At 38.8% G+C, this 19,179-nt stretch overlaps 1 protein-coding gene across 3 annotated transcripts in view; it reads left to right on the top strand.

Moving 5' to 3' along the window:
* The first annotated feature begins 943 nt into the window (after positions 1–943).
* The window catches only part of LOC120533162 (NACHT, LRR and PYD domains-containing protein 3-like), a 40,762-nt gene continuing 22,526 nt past the window's right edge, over positions 944–19,179 (top strand). Inside the window, exons 1-4 of one of the 3 annotated variants that reach the window (XM_039759860.1) lie at positions 944–969; positions 9,917–10,067; positions 15,021–15,187; positions 17,879–18,053. In XM_039759860.1, coding sequence (XP_039615794.1) covers positions 952–969; positions 9,917–10,067; positions 15,021–15,187; positions 17,879–18,053 — 511 coding nt within the window. In that variant the 5' untranslated portion in view covers positions 944–951. Of the gene's footprint in view, positions 970–9,466; positions 10,068–15,020; positions 15,188–17,878; positions 18,054–19,179 lie in introns of those variants that run through there. The other 2 variants (XM_039759859.1, XM_039759861.1) reach the window with 2 other exon arrangements.

Below are 19,179 nucleotides of genomic sequence, written 5' to 3'. Positions count from 1 at the left end.
AAATGTTCCTTTTTTCCGCTGTGCTTAAAACTCATTTTATAAAAAGTGTTTACAGCGATCGGAATGTAAGGCTAAAATAGCGTGATCTCGTTAGTTTTTTGGTTGGTTTTTAAATAAATTTCGGATTTGTTCTAATGTTCCTTTTTCCCCACTGTGCTTAAAACTCATTTAAAAAAAACTGCTGCACATGCTGCTGACAGAGGGGGTGTGTGTGCGCGTGCTACAGAGAGATTAGAGAACGTGAGCGAGCGCGTGCTACAAAGAGATTAGAGAACGTGAGCGAGCGCGTGCTACAAAGAGATTAGAGAGCGCAAGCGAGCAAGCGCAGAGAGAGAGAGCAAGAGCACTGAAGCTGACAGGGTGTGGGGGAGGTGTGGGGGCGCGTGAAAGAGAGAGAGCGCGACGAGCGAGCAAGCGCAGAGAGAGAGAGAGAGAGCGCGACGAGCGAGCAAGCGCAGAGAGAGAGAGCGCGACGAGCGAGCAAGCAAGCGCAGAGAGAGAGAGAGAGAGAGAGAGAGCGCGACGAGCGAGCAAGCAAGCGCAGAGAGAGAGCGCAAGCACGTGCTGCTGACAGGGTTGTGTGTGTGTGTGTGTGTGTGTGTGTGCGCGCGCGCGCGCGAGAAAGCGCGAGCAGGCTGAGCAGGGAGCCTGGGTGTTTTGTCTCAGTGTTAGTAAACTAATGTAAAATTGTAATGTAATTGAATATTACACTGTGCATTCTATGGTGTAATTAACTATATTTGTGCTTAATCTTTACATATATTTACATAGAGTTCGTACGGTCTGGAACGGCTCAATTGTATTTACATACAATCCTATGGAGGAAACTGCTTCGGTTTTAGTTCTGGAACGACTTATGGTCGTGAACCGAGGTTCCACTGTACCAAGTAGTGTGGTGGACAGAAGGACTTTAGGGACTTTCAAAACTCGACTTGATGTCATTTTAGAAGAATGAAGTGGATCGGACTGGTGAGCTTTGTTGGGCTGAATGTCTTCTCGTCTAGACTGTTTAACAATATTTAGGCATATTAATCTATTTTAGTTAAAAACACCCAATTTATTGGTATATTGCTTTATAATTAATACATTTTTATGTTACACATTGGGATTTCCTTTTGTTGCATTTATTGATATGTTTTATTTTATGTTTTATTAATACTGGTGCTGAATGGGCATGTCAATGAAAGCATACACTTTAAAAATAAAGCAAAAGTTAATGATAAAAAGGTGACAAGAAGCAATTTCGAATTGATGCAAAGTTGACTTATAGAAAAAACCCAGTTGACATTAAATGTTTAATTTTTTTAAAAATGCAAATGATCCATAGCTTAATACTTTTAAAAATTTCAGTGACATAATCAATAGTCAAAGACTATCAATAGTCGCCAGTCCTATGAGTGTGCCCACTGAGAAGGGCACAGCGTAACACTGTTCTGCTGAATTTGTCTGAATTGTGTTCAAATCTTTGAAAAAAAAAAAAAAGGAAATGTGAGGATTTGGTTTATTTTTATAATTCCACAATGCCACATTAAACAGGCAACCATAGCAGGTAAAAGTCTGCTGCCGGTCCATGATAGTAATGATTTTAATGTTTAAACATGTTTTAAACATTTATACTTACTTTAGGAGGACTTGTTTTCACCAGGAGCTTTTTAGCAGGCTGAAGGATGGTGGGATGATGCTGTTAATGATCACCTAATACCCTTTAACACTAGAATTACCAGAGCCTACGAAAAAACTCGTAATTCCGTCCCACCTTAAACTGCTTCTTAAATCCCTTCACACCTCTCCGCCAGCCCTTTGTCTTCTAAATGTGCTGATAAAGAGAAGCTGAGCAGCCGGCTATTCCATCCCCCCACCAATTTAGAACGTGCATGAACTTCTCCCAGTTCATGCCTTGATTGAGTATCTGGGAGTGAAGTGGAGTTTTAGAGTGGAAATAATAGATCGTTGTTTGGAACACACGCATTTCATGTCTGTTCCGTTTCTACAGTAATCTGTGTCAACACATTGTTAAAACAGAAACGTTTTTTTATATTCTAGTAGTAGATGACAAAATGGAGGCATAAACTATATAATGTATGAAGCCTGAAGTCCAAATAGCAAAGAAACATTTTCACAAGAATAACACAATTGCGCTTTTATTCAAAATATAACTGCAGAAACAAAAAGCCGCCTAAACATGTGACATTGACACCAGTTTATTGTAACTGCCTCCGTGGTTCAATAGACTCAGCCCCCGCTTGGGAATCAAAAGGTCACGAGTTCGATCCTGCGCCCCTCTGTTTTGAGAAGTAAACTGCTCTTAGTCTTACTGTTTTAAAATAAAAGCATACATTTGATTTCAGTATGTAACAGCCGGTGCAATTTATGATCCTTGTAAAGGTTAGCTTTTTTTTTATTCACTTTTCATTCTCTCAGTCGCGTTCAGAATCAATCCATACAACCCCATCTGACACGGCTGTTTTCACTAAAGGCGCGCTATAGCTCTGCAGTGTACCACGATGCATACTAACGCCAAACACCCTCAACCTAAAGTCCCCGGGTTCTGACACACAAACGCTGGCGAAGCTGCCTTCTTCGTATCTCACCGTCACTTGCTTTTCTTTTTATTCAGTTTTATTGAGTGTTCCTGCCAGTCCCGCATGTTGCTGTATGCTTTTCTTTTGTACCCAGGACATGCAGAGAAAGAATGGTAAAGACCAGTAACTTCGGCGCTATATGCAATCATCAGACACTCCCCATCTGCCCGTGTCGTTCAAACACAGGAACATATATTGGTGTAAAAGTATAACAAAAGTGCACTTTTATTCAAGTGCACTTTTTCCATCGCCTTTTCCTGTAAGAAGCAATGTACACACTTCTCTCTATGCTGTGGTTTCTATTACACACCTGAAAGAAAGAGACAATACATGTGAAAATATCCAGCATACAGCAACATGCGGGGACTGGCAGGAACACTCAATAAAACTGAATAAAAAAAAAATCAAGTGACGGTGAGATACGAAGAAGACAGCTTCGCCAGCGTCTGTGTGTGGGGGGGGCGTTAGTATGCATCGTGGTACAACGCAGAGCTATAGCGCCTGTATTCTGTTTCTTTTGTACTCCAGGGCACGCAGAGGAGAGAATAGTAAAGAGCAGTAAGTTCGCGCTATATGCAATCATCAGACACTCCCCATCTGCCCGTTGTTTTGTTATACTTTTCAATACTTTTATACTGCTCAAACGGGCATGCTCAAAAATACACGTGTAATGCCACGAAAAGTGCACGCAGACACTTCATTTCGCAAACAAAACAAGTGCACTTTTATTCAAAACTACCTGTATAACCGAAGAAAAAGAAAGCAAGTTACAGTAGGCGATTGATACGACAGCTTGCATGGTGCAATGCTAAGAAGTGCAGATTTTCATTCCGTGCTATATAAAATCATCACATTCAAATATTAACAGTTCCCACACACCCAAGGACCGTCCTTCCTACATTTACGACACGTGTACTTGTTGCCGTGTACACACCTCTCTGTGCTATGGTTTCTATTACACTGAATGAGCACCTGACACTGTACTTTCTTCCCTGGGGAAGGTCCGCATCAGAGAATTTCCAGTTCCTGCATAAATTCACACCCGATCTGGCGCTGTTCGTTTTCAAATAATATTGCATTAGTGCGATTATATTTTCACATATATTGTCTCTTTCTTTCAGGTGTGTAATAGAAACCACAGCATAGAGAGAAGTGTGTACATTGCTTCTTACAGGAAAAGGCGATGGAAAAAGTGCACTTGAATAAAAGTGCACTTTTGTTATACTTTTACACCAATATATGTTCCTGTGTTTGAGCGACACGGGCAGATGGGGAGTGTCTGATGATTGCATATAGCGCCGAAGTTACTGGTCTTTACCATTCTTTCTCTGCATGTCCTGGGTACAAAAGAAAAGCATACAGCAACATGCGGGACTGGCAGGAACACTCAATAAAACTGAATAAAAGAAAAGCAAGTGACGGTGAGATACGAAGAAGGCAGCTTCGCCAGCGTTTGTGTGTCAGAACCGGGACTTTAGGTTGGGGTGTTTGGCGTTAGTATGCATCGTGGTACACTGCAGAGCTATAGCGCGTCTTTAGTGAAAACAGCCGTGTCAGATGGGGTTGTATGGATTGATTCTGAACGCGACTGAGAGAATGAAAAGTGAATAAAAAAAAAGCTAACCTTTACAAGGATCATAAATTGCACCGGCTGTTACATACTGAAATCAAATGTATGCTTTTATTTTAAAACAGTAAGACTAAGAGCAGTTTACTTCTCAAAACAGAGGGGCGCAGGATCGAACTCGTGACCTTGTGATTCCCAAGCGGGGCTGAGTCTATTGAACCACGGAGGTAGTTACAATAAACTGGTGTCAATGTCACATGTTAAGGCGGCTTTTTGTTTCTGCAGTTATATTTTGAATAAAAGCGCAATTGTGTTATTCTTGTGAAAATGTTTCTTTGCTATTTGGACTTCAGGCTTCATACATTATATAGTTTATGCCTCCATTTTGTCATCTACTACTAGAATATAAAAAAACGTTTCTGTTTTAACAATGTGTTGACACAGATTACTGTAGAAACGAAACAGACATGAAATGCGTGTGTTCCAAACAACGATCTATTATTTCCACTCTAAAACTCCACTTCACTCCCAGATACTCAATCAAGGCATGAACTGGGAGAAGTTCGTGCGCGTTCTAAATTGGTGGGGGATGGAATAGCCGGCTGCTCCGAGCTTCTCTTTATCAGCACATTTAGAAGACAAAGGGCGCTGGCGGAGAGGTGTGAAGGGATTTAAGAAGCAGTTTAAGGTGGGACGGAATTACGAGTTTTTTCGTAGGCTCTGGTAATTCTAGTGTTAAAAAATGGGGAAGTGGTGGGAGAGAATCAAGATTTGATTTGTGACATCAATCTGAAGTGCACAGTGCCTCATGGTAGGGAGGAGGAGGATGGTGTCATCGGGACATGCGACAAGTGTGTTCACCTGAGCAGAATCAATGTCCATCTGTCCATCTATCGACCTTACAAACCTGCTTTGTCCTGAACAGGGCTGTGGGGAAGCTGGAGCCAATCCTAGCAAGAATAGGGCGTAAGGCAGGAAGAATGCCTGGACAGGTCATTAATGTAAATTATTGATAAAAGCCAGAGGGGCTCTACAGGTGATCACACTTATATTTACCTTTATTTTTTGTTATATGCTGCCTTATTTATCAATTCTTTGAAGGATATTTCTATGCCGATGAAATCCAGCTCTGTTGTTCTTTTATAAGTTTGCTTTTCTTGATGATTGTCTTAGCTAACAACTTAAAGGTAAACTCTCAGAAAACAGAGTTTCTAATTTTTGCCCCTCCTGACGCATACACAGCCTTTCTAGTTTGTCTCTCTACGCATCTTAGGTGTTGTTTTTAATCAGTTCCTGAATTTTGATGCCCTTGTGAGGTCCCCTACTCGCTCCAGCTTTTTTTCATTTAAGAATCTTATCCAAATTAAGGACTGTTGTTTCTAAGCCTGCGATGGAAATGCTTATTCATGCTTTTAATCTCATCACGCATTGATTTTTGTACCTCTCCTTATATCTGTCTAAACAAATCCAGTTTAATTTGCCTTCTGACCATTCAAAATGCAGCTGCCAGGCTTGTAACACGCTCCCATAAGTGGACTCCTATTACTCCTATCTTATATTATTATACTATCTTTGCATTGGCTTCCAGTAGAATTCAGGATACAGTATTTAAAATTCTCATACTCACGTATAGAGCCCTGCATGGTCAGGCTCCTCAGTACATTGTGGGTCTCCTGCACCACTACACCACTAGTTGAGCCCAGAGATCAGCCAACAAGGCCTTTTTGTCTGTTGCCTGCTCCAGGTGGGAGACATGAGGGGATCGAGCAGTTCAATCTGTTGCTCCCAGACTGTGAAATAGTCTTCCTCCTGCACGGAGATCGGTGCAATCAGTTTAAAGCCCAGCTTAAGACCGATCTTTTTAGACAAGCTTTTGGGTAGTTTTTGTTAGTATATTTTTACTTTGTTTTATTTTTATTTTAACTTCTTTGTTCATTTATTTTATTGTACAGCACTTTGCAACGCCTGTCTCAGAAAAGCGCTTTATATATAAATTTTACTTGTTTACTTACAGTACTTACCTTTTTGTCTCCACTTTGTCTTGTAACCAGTTTGAAATCCAGTTTCTAAAACAGCTTGTTTGCTTTGCTTTTGTCTACTACTTCAAAAATTATTTTGTGATTGGTTTTGCAGAATATTCTTTTCAAACTCATGCCGACTGTTTTGTTTTCATAAAAATTGTGTTATAAGTTATTTCTGTTTATGGTTTCCATGATTTAACTTGGGAGAGTAATGAGGTGAAGTGGTTTCTAAATTTTAGGGGCAATTTGGCATTTCCCTTTTTTTGGGTACTTTTTCCAGATGCAGTGAATGCTGGGATATTTTAAGCATTGTTTTTTATGAAGACACAAAAGTATAACTGTATTCTTTATATCCATAGAATGTATTTTTAATTGGTAATACTATCCCCATAATTCAAATAATTGCTTTATTATCTGTTTAATGCAGTCTAGCCTGGTAGTAAAGGAGCAGATAAAGTAATTAAAGAGACTGCCAGTTGAAAACCCGTCAAAAGTGGGTCATTGAACCTGCCAGGGACATAATCTCACTATATATAAAGTGATGAGACATCTGTCTGTCTGGAATCTGTGCCCCTCCTAATGTTGTGTAATGTCATCCATTGTACGCAAACAAAAGCAATGGATAGTAAACAGTAAGTAGTGATGTATGTCTGAGCGTCCTGTCGTCCGAAATAGTGTTGGAATGTATGACGAAGAAAGGCAACAAGTAGCAAAAATAAAGAGGAATGTAAGGACTAGAATGTCCAATAAAAAAGAGAAAAGGGAGGTAAGGCATAGCCGGTGAACAGAGGTTCAAAAATGCATGACATGATTGAAACAGACAGACTTACCAATAAGCCCGTTTTGTAGCATCCTGACCAGGACACAGAGACTCAGGAGTTTCTATCCTCAAGCCATAAAAGTGTTAAATCAAAACATGCCATCTCATCCATGACCCTCCACATACTTAGACTGGACTGTAAGTTGTACTATGCCATCTACCCTTACCTTGTTTTGGAATTGGTCTGTCATTTAACTATGCACCTGTCTAACTTTGGTTTTGCACAATAATCACTGCACTATTGCACCTTAACACTTAATTCTATTTTATTCACATAATTTTACTTATTTATTATGTTCTACTATACTGTTATATTTCAATCTATGACTTTTTGTTAATCTAACTGATATTCTTTCTAACACTGCACGGTTTTGATAAGCGGATCGGGATGAATTTTACTGCGTGTTGTCCTGTATAACTATGCATGTGACAAATAAAGAATCTTGAATCTCGTTTTAATAAGCAGGATTTTCACTATGCTAGTCGTAAAATATTTGTACTTCTAAAATAATTAGGGAAGCTGTTTGCTGAATGTAGGAGTATATTAAGAAAAATATGTGTTTGATGTCATGTTTCACCTGCTTTTGAGTTGTACGATATTACATATGCTGCATCTTTGCTGCAAAAGTTTATTGCTGTTGTGTTGTCTGATATTGTATTTATTTTACATGCAATGTCAATGAGCCATTGCGCTCTCCTCAGTGTATCAAACAGTATACAGCTTGTTAATTTAAGTTATCATTAAGAGCCCTCTTTAGGTTGATAATTTTCATTTCCATCAAATGATGTGGCATCCTTTCATTCCTAACACATTACCCAGTCCATATTAGTATAGATATCCAGATTCATTTTTTTCCCATTGAGATCTGATGTGTTTTCAAAGTGTTCCTTTAATTTTTTTGAGCAGTATATATGCTAATGCAAAGAATATATTATTAAATATAAATAATAATAAATGTAACACCTTACTTTAGGTACCACAAAAATGCACCTAATACTCATTTACTCTTATGTAACAAGACCCTAAAGGCTTCTTGTGGTCTTCACAACACTTCTAAAGTTATAGGATCCCTTCTGGCAGTATTTGTACTGGCAACCTTCCAGATAACAGCACAGATCTTTAGCTTCAGAGCCACCACTAAACCCTAATTTCTAAACATTAAGGATATAAGGAAATGCTAAAGTCATCTAGCAAAACAGAAGATAAATATCTAGTACTGACTCCAAAGAAAATAAAAAACATAAATATGAGGCCCATGGTCATTTGAACAAGGAGGAGAGGTTGGGAGCATGCTGCATCCACCACATGCGGTACCACCATCATTGGTTGATGATAGGTGCAATGCTGTGTTGTAATGCTGGACTATACTACTGTAAAATAAGCTGCCCCAAGGAGTTGACCTCAGCATTAGAACATTGACACATTACAACAATCTGGACGAGAACAGGCCTTTCAGATCAACAAAGCTCACCAGTCCTATCCACCTAACTCTTCTAAAATAACATGAAGTCGAGTTTTTAAAGTCCTAGTGTCCACTACACTACTTGGTAGTTTTATTCCAAGTGTCTATGGCTGTTTGTGTAAACAACACCTTCCAAATGTTTGTGCGGAATTTACCCTTAACCAGTTTCCTACTGTGCCCCCGTGTTCTTGATGAACTCATTTTAAAATAACAGTCTCGATCCACTGGACTAATTCCCTTCATAATTTTAAACACTTCAGTCATGTCTCCTCTTAATCTTCTTTTGCTTAAACTGAAATTTTTAATCTTTTTCATAACTCATCCCCTATAGCCCTGGAATCAGCCTAGTCACTTTTCTGTTGACTTTTTCCAGCACTGCTATACAAAAAATGCACACAGTACTCCAGATAAGGCCTCATTAGTGTGTTATAAAGCTTTAGCAGAACCTCCTTGGACTTGTATATACTCTGCACAGCATGTGCAGTTGGAGGATGTAAATTTTCAGACAATTATGGTTGCAGCATTCAAACATGTGGTTTTTTTTTGACTTTGCTCTTCACCCTTTTCTGTGTCACCTATGAGTGACAAAATTCGAAATTCTGCTGCAGTGTGAACCATTTCAAAGGTTTATGTGTCTCCATAATTGTTTTCCTATAAAACTACCAACACATTACACGTTCTAAGCGCTTCTATTATAGTTCTATCACAGAGAGAGAGCGTGTACTAATAGCATGTTGACGCACCCATCACATGACGAACCCCCTGGATTGGGACCTGGGTGCAGCAGGTGACAACTCCGCATCACACTGGAAAAGTGTGAGGTTTTTTACTGTAGCTGTAGTGCCAATCCAAGTTTTCCCTGCAAGTTGGAGGATCTGCTTGCAGGGCTGGATACAGATTAGCATCATACCAAAGTTAAGGGCCTTGCTCAAGGGCCCAATAACACTTACAGGATTCGAACCAGCAACCTTCCAATTGCCAGCGAAGATCACTAGCCTCAGCCACCACTCTGCCCACGTTCTAACACAGACCAAATGTAATTATCACATTGCACTTCACCTGTCTAAAGTACATTGGAGTGCTTTTTGATGCTGTCTAGCATTGTTGTTTGCTTCATGTCATTTAGCAAAGACCACCTCATATCAGTTATGGGTTCCTGTTTCCACTGAATTCCATTAAGGTTGTTAAGGACAGTGGATACTGTCATTTAATTCATGTGCAACATCTTTGAAAAAAAATTTTGAGCCTTTATATAATTCTACCATCCCATGTTAACACTGACTACAGGGGATTAATCTGAGACATGGACTCGGGCATTTACAAGGATCTTCAAAAATGCCACATGTAAATGAATGACAGACCTGATTAAAGAATTTTCCCTTTTTCGAGGTTCTCCTTTAGGCCCTCATCTCAGTGCTTATAATTTTTTTAATGTCAATTTCACCTCTGCCTTATTTCCACAGTCTCTGCTTACTGAGGCGACATGTGCAGTGAAAAATCAGACATTTCAGTCCCTGTCACATCTAAAGATGTCTGAATACGGCTTGAATAAGAAATTTACATCGATGATCATTAAGAAAGGAAGATCTGATGAAGATGTTGCTACCCACTCAGGTAAAATAAAGTCAAAAGCTTATTTTTGAATTAAGAAAATTTTAGGCAAAACCAAACACAATGGGCGGTCGGAAAATCGAGAGTACACCTTATGAGAAGGATTTAGGAGTCATAGTGGACTCCAAGCTATCAACTTCCTAACAGTGTTCAGAAGCCATTAAGAAGGCTAACAGAATGTTAGGTTATATAGCACGATCTGTGGAGTACAAGTCCAAGGAGGTTATGCTCAACATTTATAACACACTGGTGAGGCCTCATCTGGAGCACTGTGTGCAGTTTTGGTCTCCAGGCTACAAAAAGGACATAGCAGCGCTAGAAAAGGTCCAGAGAAGAGCGACTAGGCTGATTCCAGGTCTACAGGGGTTGAATTATGAGGAAAGATTAAAAGAGCTGAGCCTTTACAGTTTAAGCAAAAGAAGATTAAGAGGTGACATGATTGAAGTGTTTAAAATTATGAAGGGAATTAGTACAGTGGATCGAGACTTGTATTTTAAAATGAGCTCATCAAGAACACGGGGACACAGTTGGAAACTTGTTAAGGGTAAATTTCGCACAAACATTAGGAAGTTTTTCTTTACACAAAGAACGATAGACACTTGGAATAAGCTACCAAGTAGTGTGGTAGAAAGTAAAACGTTAGGGACTTTCAAAACTCGACTTGATGTTTTCTTGGAGGAAATAAGTGGATAGGACTGGCGAGCTTTGTTGGGCTGAATGGCCTGTTCTCGTCTAGATTGTTCTAATTCTAATTCAAAAACTGTTTTCAAACACATACTTTACTAAAAAGAAAGTTTCATGTTTCATTTTTTTTTTTTTTTTGCATTCTTAAAAAATATACTCCATGCAGCGTTTTTACATTTTATTTTAATACCATATACAGAAAGAAATTTTATAGGACCTTTAAGTGTTATGATAAGTTTAATTTAGGAATTTGTATTAATTTGATATACTTTTTTCTTTGGCTCAAATAGAGTTTTTTGGAGGCGGTTTACAACTGAAGATTTAGTAGAGGAGTTGTAGTATTGTATGAGAAAGTCGGAAATGGTAGAGAAGTATATAAGGGTGGTACAGGATAAGTACGAGGGAAGTGTGACCATGGTGAGGTCTGTGGTAGGAGTGATGGATGCATTTAAGATGGAGGTGGGATTACATCGGGGATCGGCTCTGAGCCCTTTCTTATTTGCAATGGTGATGGACAGGCTGACAGACAAGATTAGACAGGAGTCCCTGTGGACTATGATGTTTGCTGATGACATTGTGATCTGAAGTGATAGTAGGGAGCAGGTTGAGGACACCCTGGAGAGGTGAAGATATACTTAGAGAGAAGAGGAATGAAGGTCAGTAGGAACAAGACAGAATACATGTGTGTAAATGAGAGGGAGGTCAGTGGAATGGTGAGGATGCAGGGAGTAGAGTTGGCGAAGGTGGATGAGTTTAGGGCAGTGCCCTAAAGGTGCTGCCTTCCCCCCTTTTTCCATCTTTGGCATCCTGGCTAGGTTGGGCTACCATCCGTCCCTTACAGAGAACAAACTATTTTACATATCGCGTATAAATAAAAAATGTTTTCGTTAAAAATCAAGTTTACTTTTTTGACCAGAAGACAGAAATTAATTTACAAGTCATGTCGTATGACATACAGTATGAGCATTGAGATAAGGCTGGTAAGAGTTTAACTCGACAAACACACAAAGAGGAGGGCAAAATATAATTGTAGAAGTATAGTTTTCATAGTTTATTTCTATTCGCCTATGACTCTGTAGCAAAGCATGAGGGCAACATCATCATCTAGTTCATGAGCAACATCACTGTAATTAGATAGATAGATACTTTATTAATCCCAAGGGAAATTTACATACTCCAATGATGAGGCTGCCCACAGGAGAGAGGTAAAAGACCCCACTGTAAGGTGCAATGACAACAGTCGACAAAACAAAGGAGGTCATTGTTGACTTTCATGGTCAGTCAAAACCCCCAGCATAGTCAACAAGGCTCAGAAAAAGCTGTTTTTTCCTGAGGAGGTTAAAGAGCTTTGGGGTGAGATCGAAAACAATAATGAGCTTCTACTGCTGTACTATGGAAAGTATTCTGACTGGATGTATCACGGTGTGATTTGGTAACCTGACTTGCCAGAATCAGAAACTTCTCTAAAAGACTGTCCATACGGCTTTTAGAATCATTGTTGCTCACCTTCCACAGCTTCAACCCATCCACTCATTCAGGTGTCTCAGGAGAGCTGAATCCATCACCCTTGATGACAGCCATCCAGCTCACCTGTTGTTTTCACTTCTGCCTTCTAGGAAGTGTTATTGTAGTCTCATCACTTGCTATACCTGCTTCAGGAACAGCTTCTTCCCTGAACTCCCAGTAAGCTGATCTACCCGCACTACACGGTGTACTGTACCCACCAGCTGGTTTATGTGTAATTGTACTGTACATGACTTTCTTTTAACTACTATCTTCTTTACTGTATGTATTTACTTATTGTCTGCTACTCTTATTTATTTACTGTATTTATTTACCCGTTACTCCAACTGTGACATAAGAATTTCCCATTGATTTCTCAGTGTATGTGACAATAAAGATCACTGATCTAATGAAAATGTTTTTTGTAGTGCATATCATTAGACAAATGTGTGGATTCTTGGTCAGTTAAAGGAATCTCATTAATTAGTTCTGATTTCCTTCTATTTTGCAATTTATCTTTATTTGGGACATATGAAGTTATTTATTCCCTCAAATATACTTTAAATGTTTCCTTAAGATCTTCCTACAGATATCTCAGGGGAATACAGTGTAGATATTAATCGATTAAGTCTTCATTTGCTTGTATTAATCGTTTTAATTTCCAATGGTACCTTGTTTTAGTAGAGTACAATGATTTAAGTTGCAGTGTTAGGATAGACATGACTCTTAAAAAAATAAAATTCTGCTGTAGTTTTAGGTCTTGCAGTTGCAGTGGTTGATAGCCTGTCTAAATCAGAATTAGTACACAATTAAAATCTTCTATTATACTATAAAACATTTAGTTCTACAAAACCTCTTTATCAATCAAAAATGGTGTTATTGCATTTATTAAAAGCAAGTAACATTCCATACAAGCAAGTCAAACTTGACAAAACTAAATTCAATTCAACCCCCACCCATGAGAAAGAGAGCAAGGCCAACAGCCAGAGTAAAACCTTAAGAGTAGAAAAAGGGGGAGAAAATCCTTTTCTCCGATTTAAATGCTTATTCTAAAATGTTATTGATCAGATCCTGCCAAGTTTCAAAAAAGTTTTGCACAGATCCTCTAAGTGAGAATTAGATTTTTTCCAATTTCAAATAGTATATACAGTAACATCAGTTATCCACTGACTGAAAAGAGGTGAGTCAGGATTCTTAAAGTTGAGCAAGATAAGTCTGCGTGCCAATAGTGAAGTAAAGGCGATCATAGTTTGTTTGTCCTTCTCCACTGTGAGCCCACAGCTGTTAATGGGTTAGGAGGGACTGTGACACCAAGGCTGTCTGAAAGACATTTAAAGATTTTGGTCCAGAATGCTGTTAATTTTGTGCACACCTAGAACATGTGGCCCAGTGAGGCTGGAACTTGAATGCAACGTTTGCAGGATGGATCTTGACCTGGGAACATTTTGGACAATTTTAAATGAGAGAAATGTGCTTAATAAAAGATTTTAAGTTGAAACCACAGTTATTTTAGTTTTGTTTTGGCTCCCCACTGCAATATTATGGTGTCTCCTTTAAGTATCTCAATAGCTTCAAAATGGATATCTTTGTCAAAAAGAATTCTGACTTCCGGGTCTTCTTACTATAGCTGGAATGAGACACTTGACAGAACCAATCTTCTTTTAAAAGAAATGGATGCATTCTATTTTAATGAACTGAATTCAAAGCATTACGCTTGTCTGCAGAAAACAATGATGTAAAAATAGTTTTTTTCCTTTTGAGTAACTGATTGAGACCTTTGATATTCCAGCATACAGACTTTAATGTATAATCGTTAATATGGAGCTGTTTATTTAACTTTCATTTTAGAATAAAATTTACCTGTTTAAAATTGTGCTATTTTTGAACTCTGCCCTAAATAATATGTTCAGCAAAACTTCATAGTGAAAACGTGGATGCAGAATAAGATACTGTATGCATAACTTGTTTCTTTCCCTTCCTCCCACTTTTGCCCCCTTTTACCTTCCAAAGCAAGGCTAAGATCAAACAATTTCTGGGGCCTTGACACAGTCCTGTCATGACTCGTAAAGTTCACAAAACATACTGATTATTCTAAATACTTTTACTAAGTCAATCATAAGATTAAAATACAAAAGATTGAGTATATTAAAAGTTTTGATTAACGTGCCACTCCAGCGCCATGTAAAAGGGTAAAGCAGTTACAATGCCTCAAGCCTGGAAGACTGTGGCATGAGTTCCCAAAGAGAAGATTTAAAGGAAACTAAAAACGGGTGCAGTCTGCTCTCTCAGGGTTGACTGAAAAAGAAGACAAGTGCTGAGAATTTCTATGTTTAACAAATTGTTACAGCATAGATGGCTTCAATCTCATTTTACAAAGGCTAGCCACATTTCTCAAATATCTATGAATCCTTTAGGATATCTGTAAATCATTTTAACAAATCTTTCAATAAATAGGTTGTGACTAAAAGATATGTTTGAAAAATTATCTAATAGGTTGATGATATCTTTATTTTTTTTAATATCTATAAATCATCTTTACATGTCTGGAATTTAATTGAAGATATCTTTAAATTATTTCAAGAAGGCATGAAATAAGGATATCTCAAACTAGTTACATGTTTATAAGTAATAATTTGGCTTGTCTTCTCATATTTTTGTGTGAATAGGTAAAGTCATTCAGGAGCTGGTATTGAGATAGCTGATCATCCCATACTGACCTTTGACTCCTGAACTGAAACTGCTCCTTCATCCTTCAATTTCTCATTTTAGGTTTACTTCAGAAGTTTTCCAAGGTTATTAAACAATTCCATCATGAAGATCTCCTCAGGATAACTGAATACTACAAGCCCCAGTTGGCCTATGTGATTGAATATGATATCACCAGCATTTTACAGAACCTTGTTACCAAGCAAATCCTCACCAATGATGAAGCAAAGGTAGGCAAGTCTTCCTTTTACTGAAGTGGAAGAACAGCAGATGTAAGGGTGTGTGCAGAGAAAAAGACGGGTATTCTGTTCCTAGATATACAGGCTGAGCCCCCATAAAATTACAAACCGGATTCCAAAAAAGTGGGGACACTATACAAATCGTGAATAAAAACTGAATGCAATGATGTGGAGGTGCCAACTTCTAATATTTTATTCAGAATAGAACATAAATCACGGAACAAAAGTTTAAACTGAGAAGATGTATCATTTTAAGGGAAAGATATGTTGATTCAGAATTTCATGGTGTCAACAAATTCCAAAACAGTTGGGACAAGGCCATTTTCACCACTGTGTGGCATCTCCCCTTCTTCTTACAACACTCAACAGACGTCTGGGGACCGAGGAGACCAGTTTCTCAAGTTTAGAAATAGGAATGCTCTCCCATTCTTGTCTAATACAGGCCTCTAACTGTTCAATCGTCTTGGGCCTTCTTTGTCGCACCTTCCTCTTTATGATGCGCCAAATGTTCTCTATAGGTGAAAGATCTGGACTGCAGACTGGCCATTTCAGTACCCGGATCCTTCTCCTATGCAGCCATGATGTTGTGATTGATGCAGAATGTGGTCTGGCATTATCTTGTTGAAAAATGCAGGGTCTTCCCTGAAAGAGATGACGTCTGGATGGGAGCATATGTTGTTCTAGAACCTGAATATATTTTTCTGCATTGATGGTGCCTTTCCAGACATGCAAGCTGCCCATGCCACACGCACTCATGCAACCCCATACCATCAGAGATGCAGGCTTCTGAACTGAGCGTTGATAACAACTTGGGTTGTCCTTGTCCTCTTTGGTCCGGATGACATGGCGTCCCAGATTTCCAAAAAAACTTTGAATCGTGACTCGTCTGACCACAGAACAGTCTTCCATTTTCCCACACTCCATTTTAAATGATCCCTGGCCCAGTGACAACGCCTGAGCTTGTGGATCTTGCTTAGAAATGGCTTCTTCTTTGCACTGTAGAGTTTCAGCTGGCAACGGCGGATGGCACGGTGGATTGTGTTCACTGACAATGGTTTCTGGAAGTATTCCTGAGCCCATTCTGTGATTTCCTTTACAGTAGCATTCCTGTTTGTGGTGCTGTGTCGTTTAAGGGCCCGGAGATCACGGGCATCTAGTATGGTTTTGCGGCCTTGACCCTTACGCACAAGAATGTTCCAGATTCTCTGAATCTTTGGATGATACTATGCACAGTTGATAATGATAGATGCAAAGTCTTTGCAATTTTTCGCTGGGTAACACCTTTCTGATATTGCTCCACTATCTTTCTGCGCAACATTGTGAGAATTGGTGATCCTCTACCCATCTTGGCTTCTGAGAGACACTGCCACTCTGAGAAGCTCTTTTTATACCCAATCATGTTGCCAATTGACCTAATTAGTGTTTATTGGTCTTCCAGCTCTTCGTTATGCTCAAATTTACTTTTTCCAGCCTCTTATTGCTACTTGTCCCAACTTTTTTGGGATTTGTTGACACCGTGAAATTTTGAATCAACATATTTTTCCTTTAAAATGATACATTTACTCGGATTAAACGTTTGATCTGTTCTCTACGTTCTATTACAAATAAAATATTGACATTTGCCATCTCCACATCATTGCATTCAGTTTTTATTCACAATTTGTTTAGTGTCCCAACTTTTTTGGAATCCGGTTTGTATAAGGTCTTGTAAATGCAGGCCTTACGAAGCTTAAGAAAAGCATCCTGAAACTCTTGAGCAGGCTTGTGGGCTGCATTCTTACATTAGGCCAAGCATAGAAATGCTAAGAAAGTAAATGGAACTGTGAGTAATCCTGGCTAAAATAATAAAATTAAATAGTTATTATTTTAGCATAAATAATGTTTATTAAAAATACAAGCAAAAATGAAATCAAGAACGCAAAAAGGCAAAATAAAAAAGGTTGCCTCAAGTGGACAACTCCAAAAAAAGAATAAAATCCAAAAAGCAGGAACCTTAAACAAGCAGAAAGTCCAAGGTACAGGCAATCAAAATCGACAAGGTTAAGGATTTAGACTTCAAAACCTGAGGTTATAGGTTCAAAGCCCACTATTGACACTGGGTGGCCATGAGCAATCACTCCACCTACCTGTGCTCCAATTGGAAAAAAATATCACGATTGTATCTCCAATGTTTTAAGGCATCAGCCAAATAATTAAAATTATAGTAAGTAAAATAACAATAAATTCACAAAGTATAAAGGAAATCCAAGAATGGGAACTGAATAACACAAGCAGGATAGTGCCATAGTGCTAAACCCGACTTGTACATTATATAGGTTAAAGGCTGTCCAATGGCTGCCTCATTTGGGGGTCTTGCCCCCTTTGGCTCCATATACAGAGCACAAGGAAAACCAATAGGACAAACAAACAATAGACTTTCTTAGCAAATAAATACACAAAACTGTTAAAACAAGAAAAGAAAGAAAGAAAAAAAAAGTCCTTATGCATACTCAGTAACATGAAACGCAACATACGTATTAAAAACCCAAACAAGTGTAAAGCAAAGAAACTAAAACAAGGAACAGAGTCCTGGGCAATCCATGACACAAAGTGTCGCTGTGAGGTCATTGCACCAGACTAACTTCTCTGACCCCCCATTGCTCATCCCTAATCTGGACCTGTGGTCGAATGGTTGTCTTTCAGAAGTGTAAAACCGAAGAAAAGGCTGGGAGGCGAGTGGGAGTGGAATACTTTATCAAAAATATGATGAAGAAGGACAGACAGGTGCTGGTCAGCTTGTGGGAGGCACTGGGTGAAGAACTTGTGAAATTTCCATCACCAAATATGACAAGAATATTGGAGGAGGTGACAGATATGGGTGAGTTAAAGGAGTCTTACATAACAGGAAACAACTCAATATCTACTGCAAGGGGAGGAAATGGAGGGAGAGACACATGAACATAAAACAAAACAATAAATCTGAAGTGTTTCCCTCCCTGCTTCTGGGTATCCTCGTATACACTAAGATGCCCACATGATTCCCCAGAATGCCAACTTTTTAAGACATCAATTGATCCACATTAAAGATCAGTGGTCATACCCTATGGGTTTAGGAACTCATATACTGATTTCTCCTTTAGAGGTTCCCAAATTGCAGCTCATATGACCTGCCTATCTCCCCTGCTGTACCCACCACCTTTAAGACATTACTTTTACATCACCTGCAGCTGTCAGGTAAAATTATATTTTTATTTTTAATTTTTCCTCTGTAGAGGAATTGTAAACATAGACTTTATTCTTCTCCTTATCCCCAGTCTTAGTTCCCCTTTAGGTCCATACTTGTATCAATTAGGCTTGTGTGCTCATTTTTCACTTTCTTAAACCATTTAGAGACTGCAGAAGAGATATTTCTACAGAAATGCTCAGTCCTATTTGTTTTTTTTTCCCCCAATGTTTTATTTTCCATTCCAGAGGAAACTTATTATTCATCTAGAGACTTTAGTTTCTATTTTCTCTACTAATATCTTATCTCTCAAATCATCTTTAATGTGACTCCAGTTTCGAATAACACTCCTGTAGACATCTGGGTATGATCATTACTGGTGAGGATTGAGTCAGATCCCAATTCTGCTCCTGATGAGTAGCTGAACATCATACTCTTGAAATACTGGCCATGATGATTATAAAGTATTATTTGCAGATTGAGGGAATTATAAAATTCACTGCCCCTCCCTGGCTGGTCAATTTCCACCCTGTACTCTGCTCAGCTAGTAAGAAACTCAGAACGCCCACTATGCCAAGTGCTCTGCAGTTGCCCATTTTCTGGGTTTTGATTGCCCAGACAATGAACTGCAGGCCTCACAATGTTGATTCACATTAGTGGTCTGTTCTTTTTCAGACTTTGACATTTTATGTCCGCACAAAGTTATGCATCTCTGACCTGAATTAGGCAGGACTGAGAATGACATGACATGAAAAATCAACATGGTGGCAACAGTCCATTA

Source organism: Polypterus senegalus, chromosome 8, assembly GCF_016835505.1.
Source record: "Polypterus senegalus isolate Bchr_013 chromosome 8, ASM1683550v1, whole genome shotgun sequence".
Classification (NCBI taxonomy): domain Eukaryota; kingdom Metazoa; phylum Chordata; class Cladistia; order Polypteriformes; family Polypteridae; genus Polypterus; species Polypterus senegalus.
Note: the sequence above shows the minus strand (reverse complement) of the source record. Positions and strands in the feature narration are given on the sequence as shown.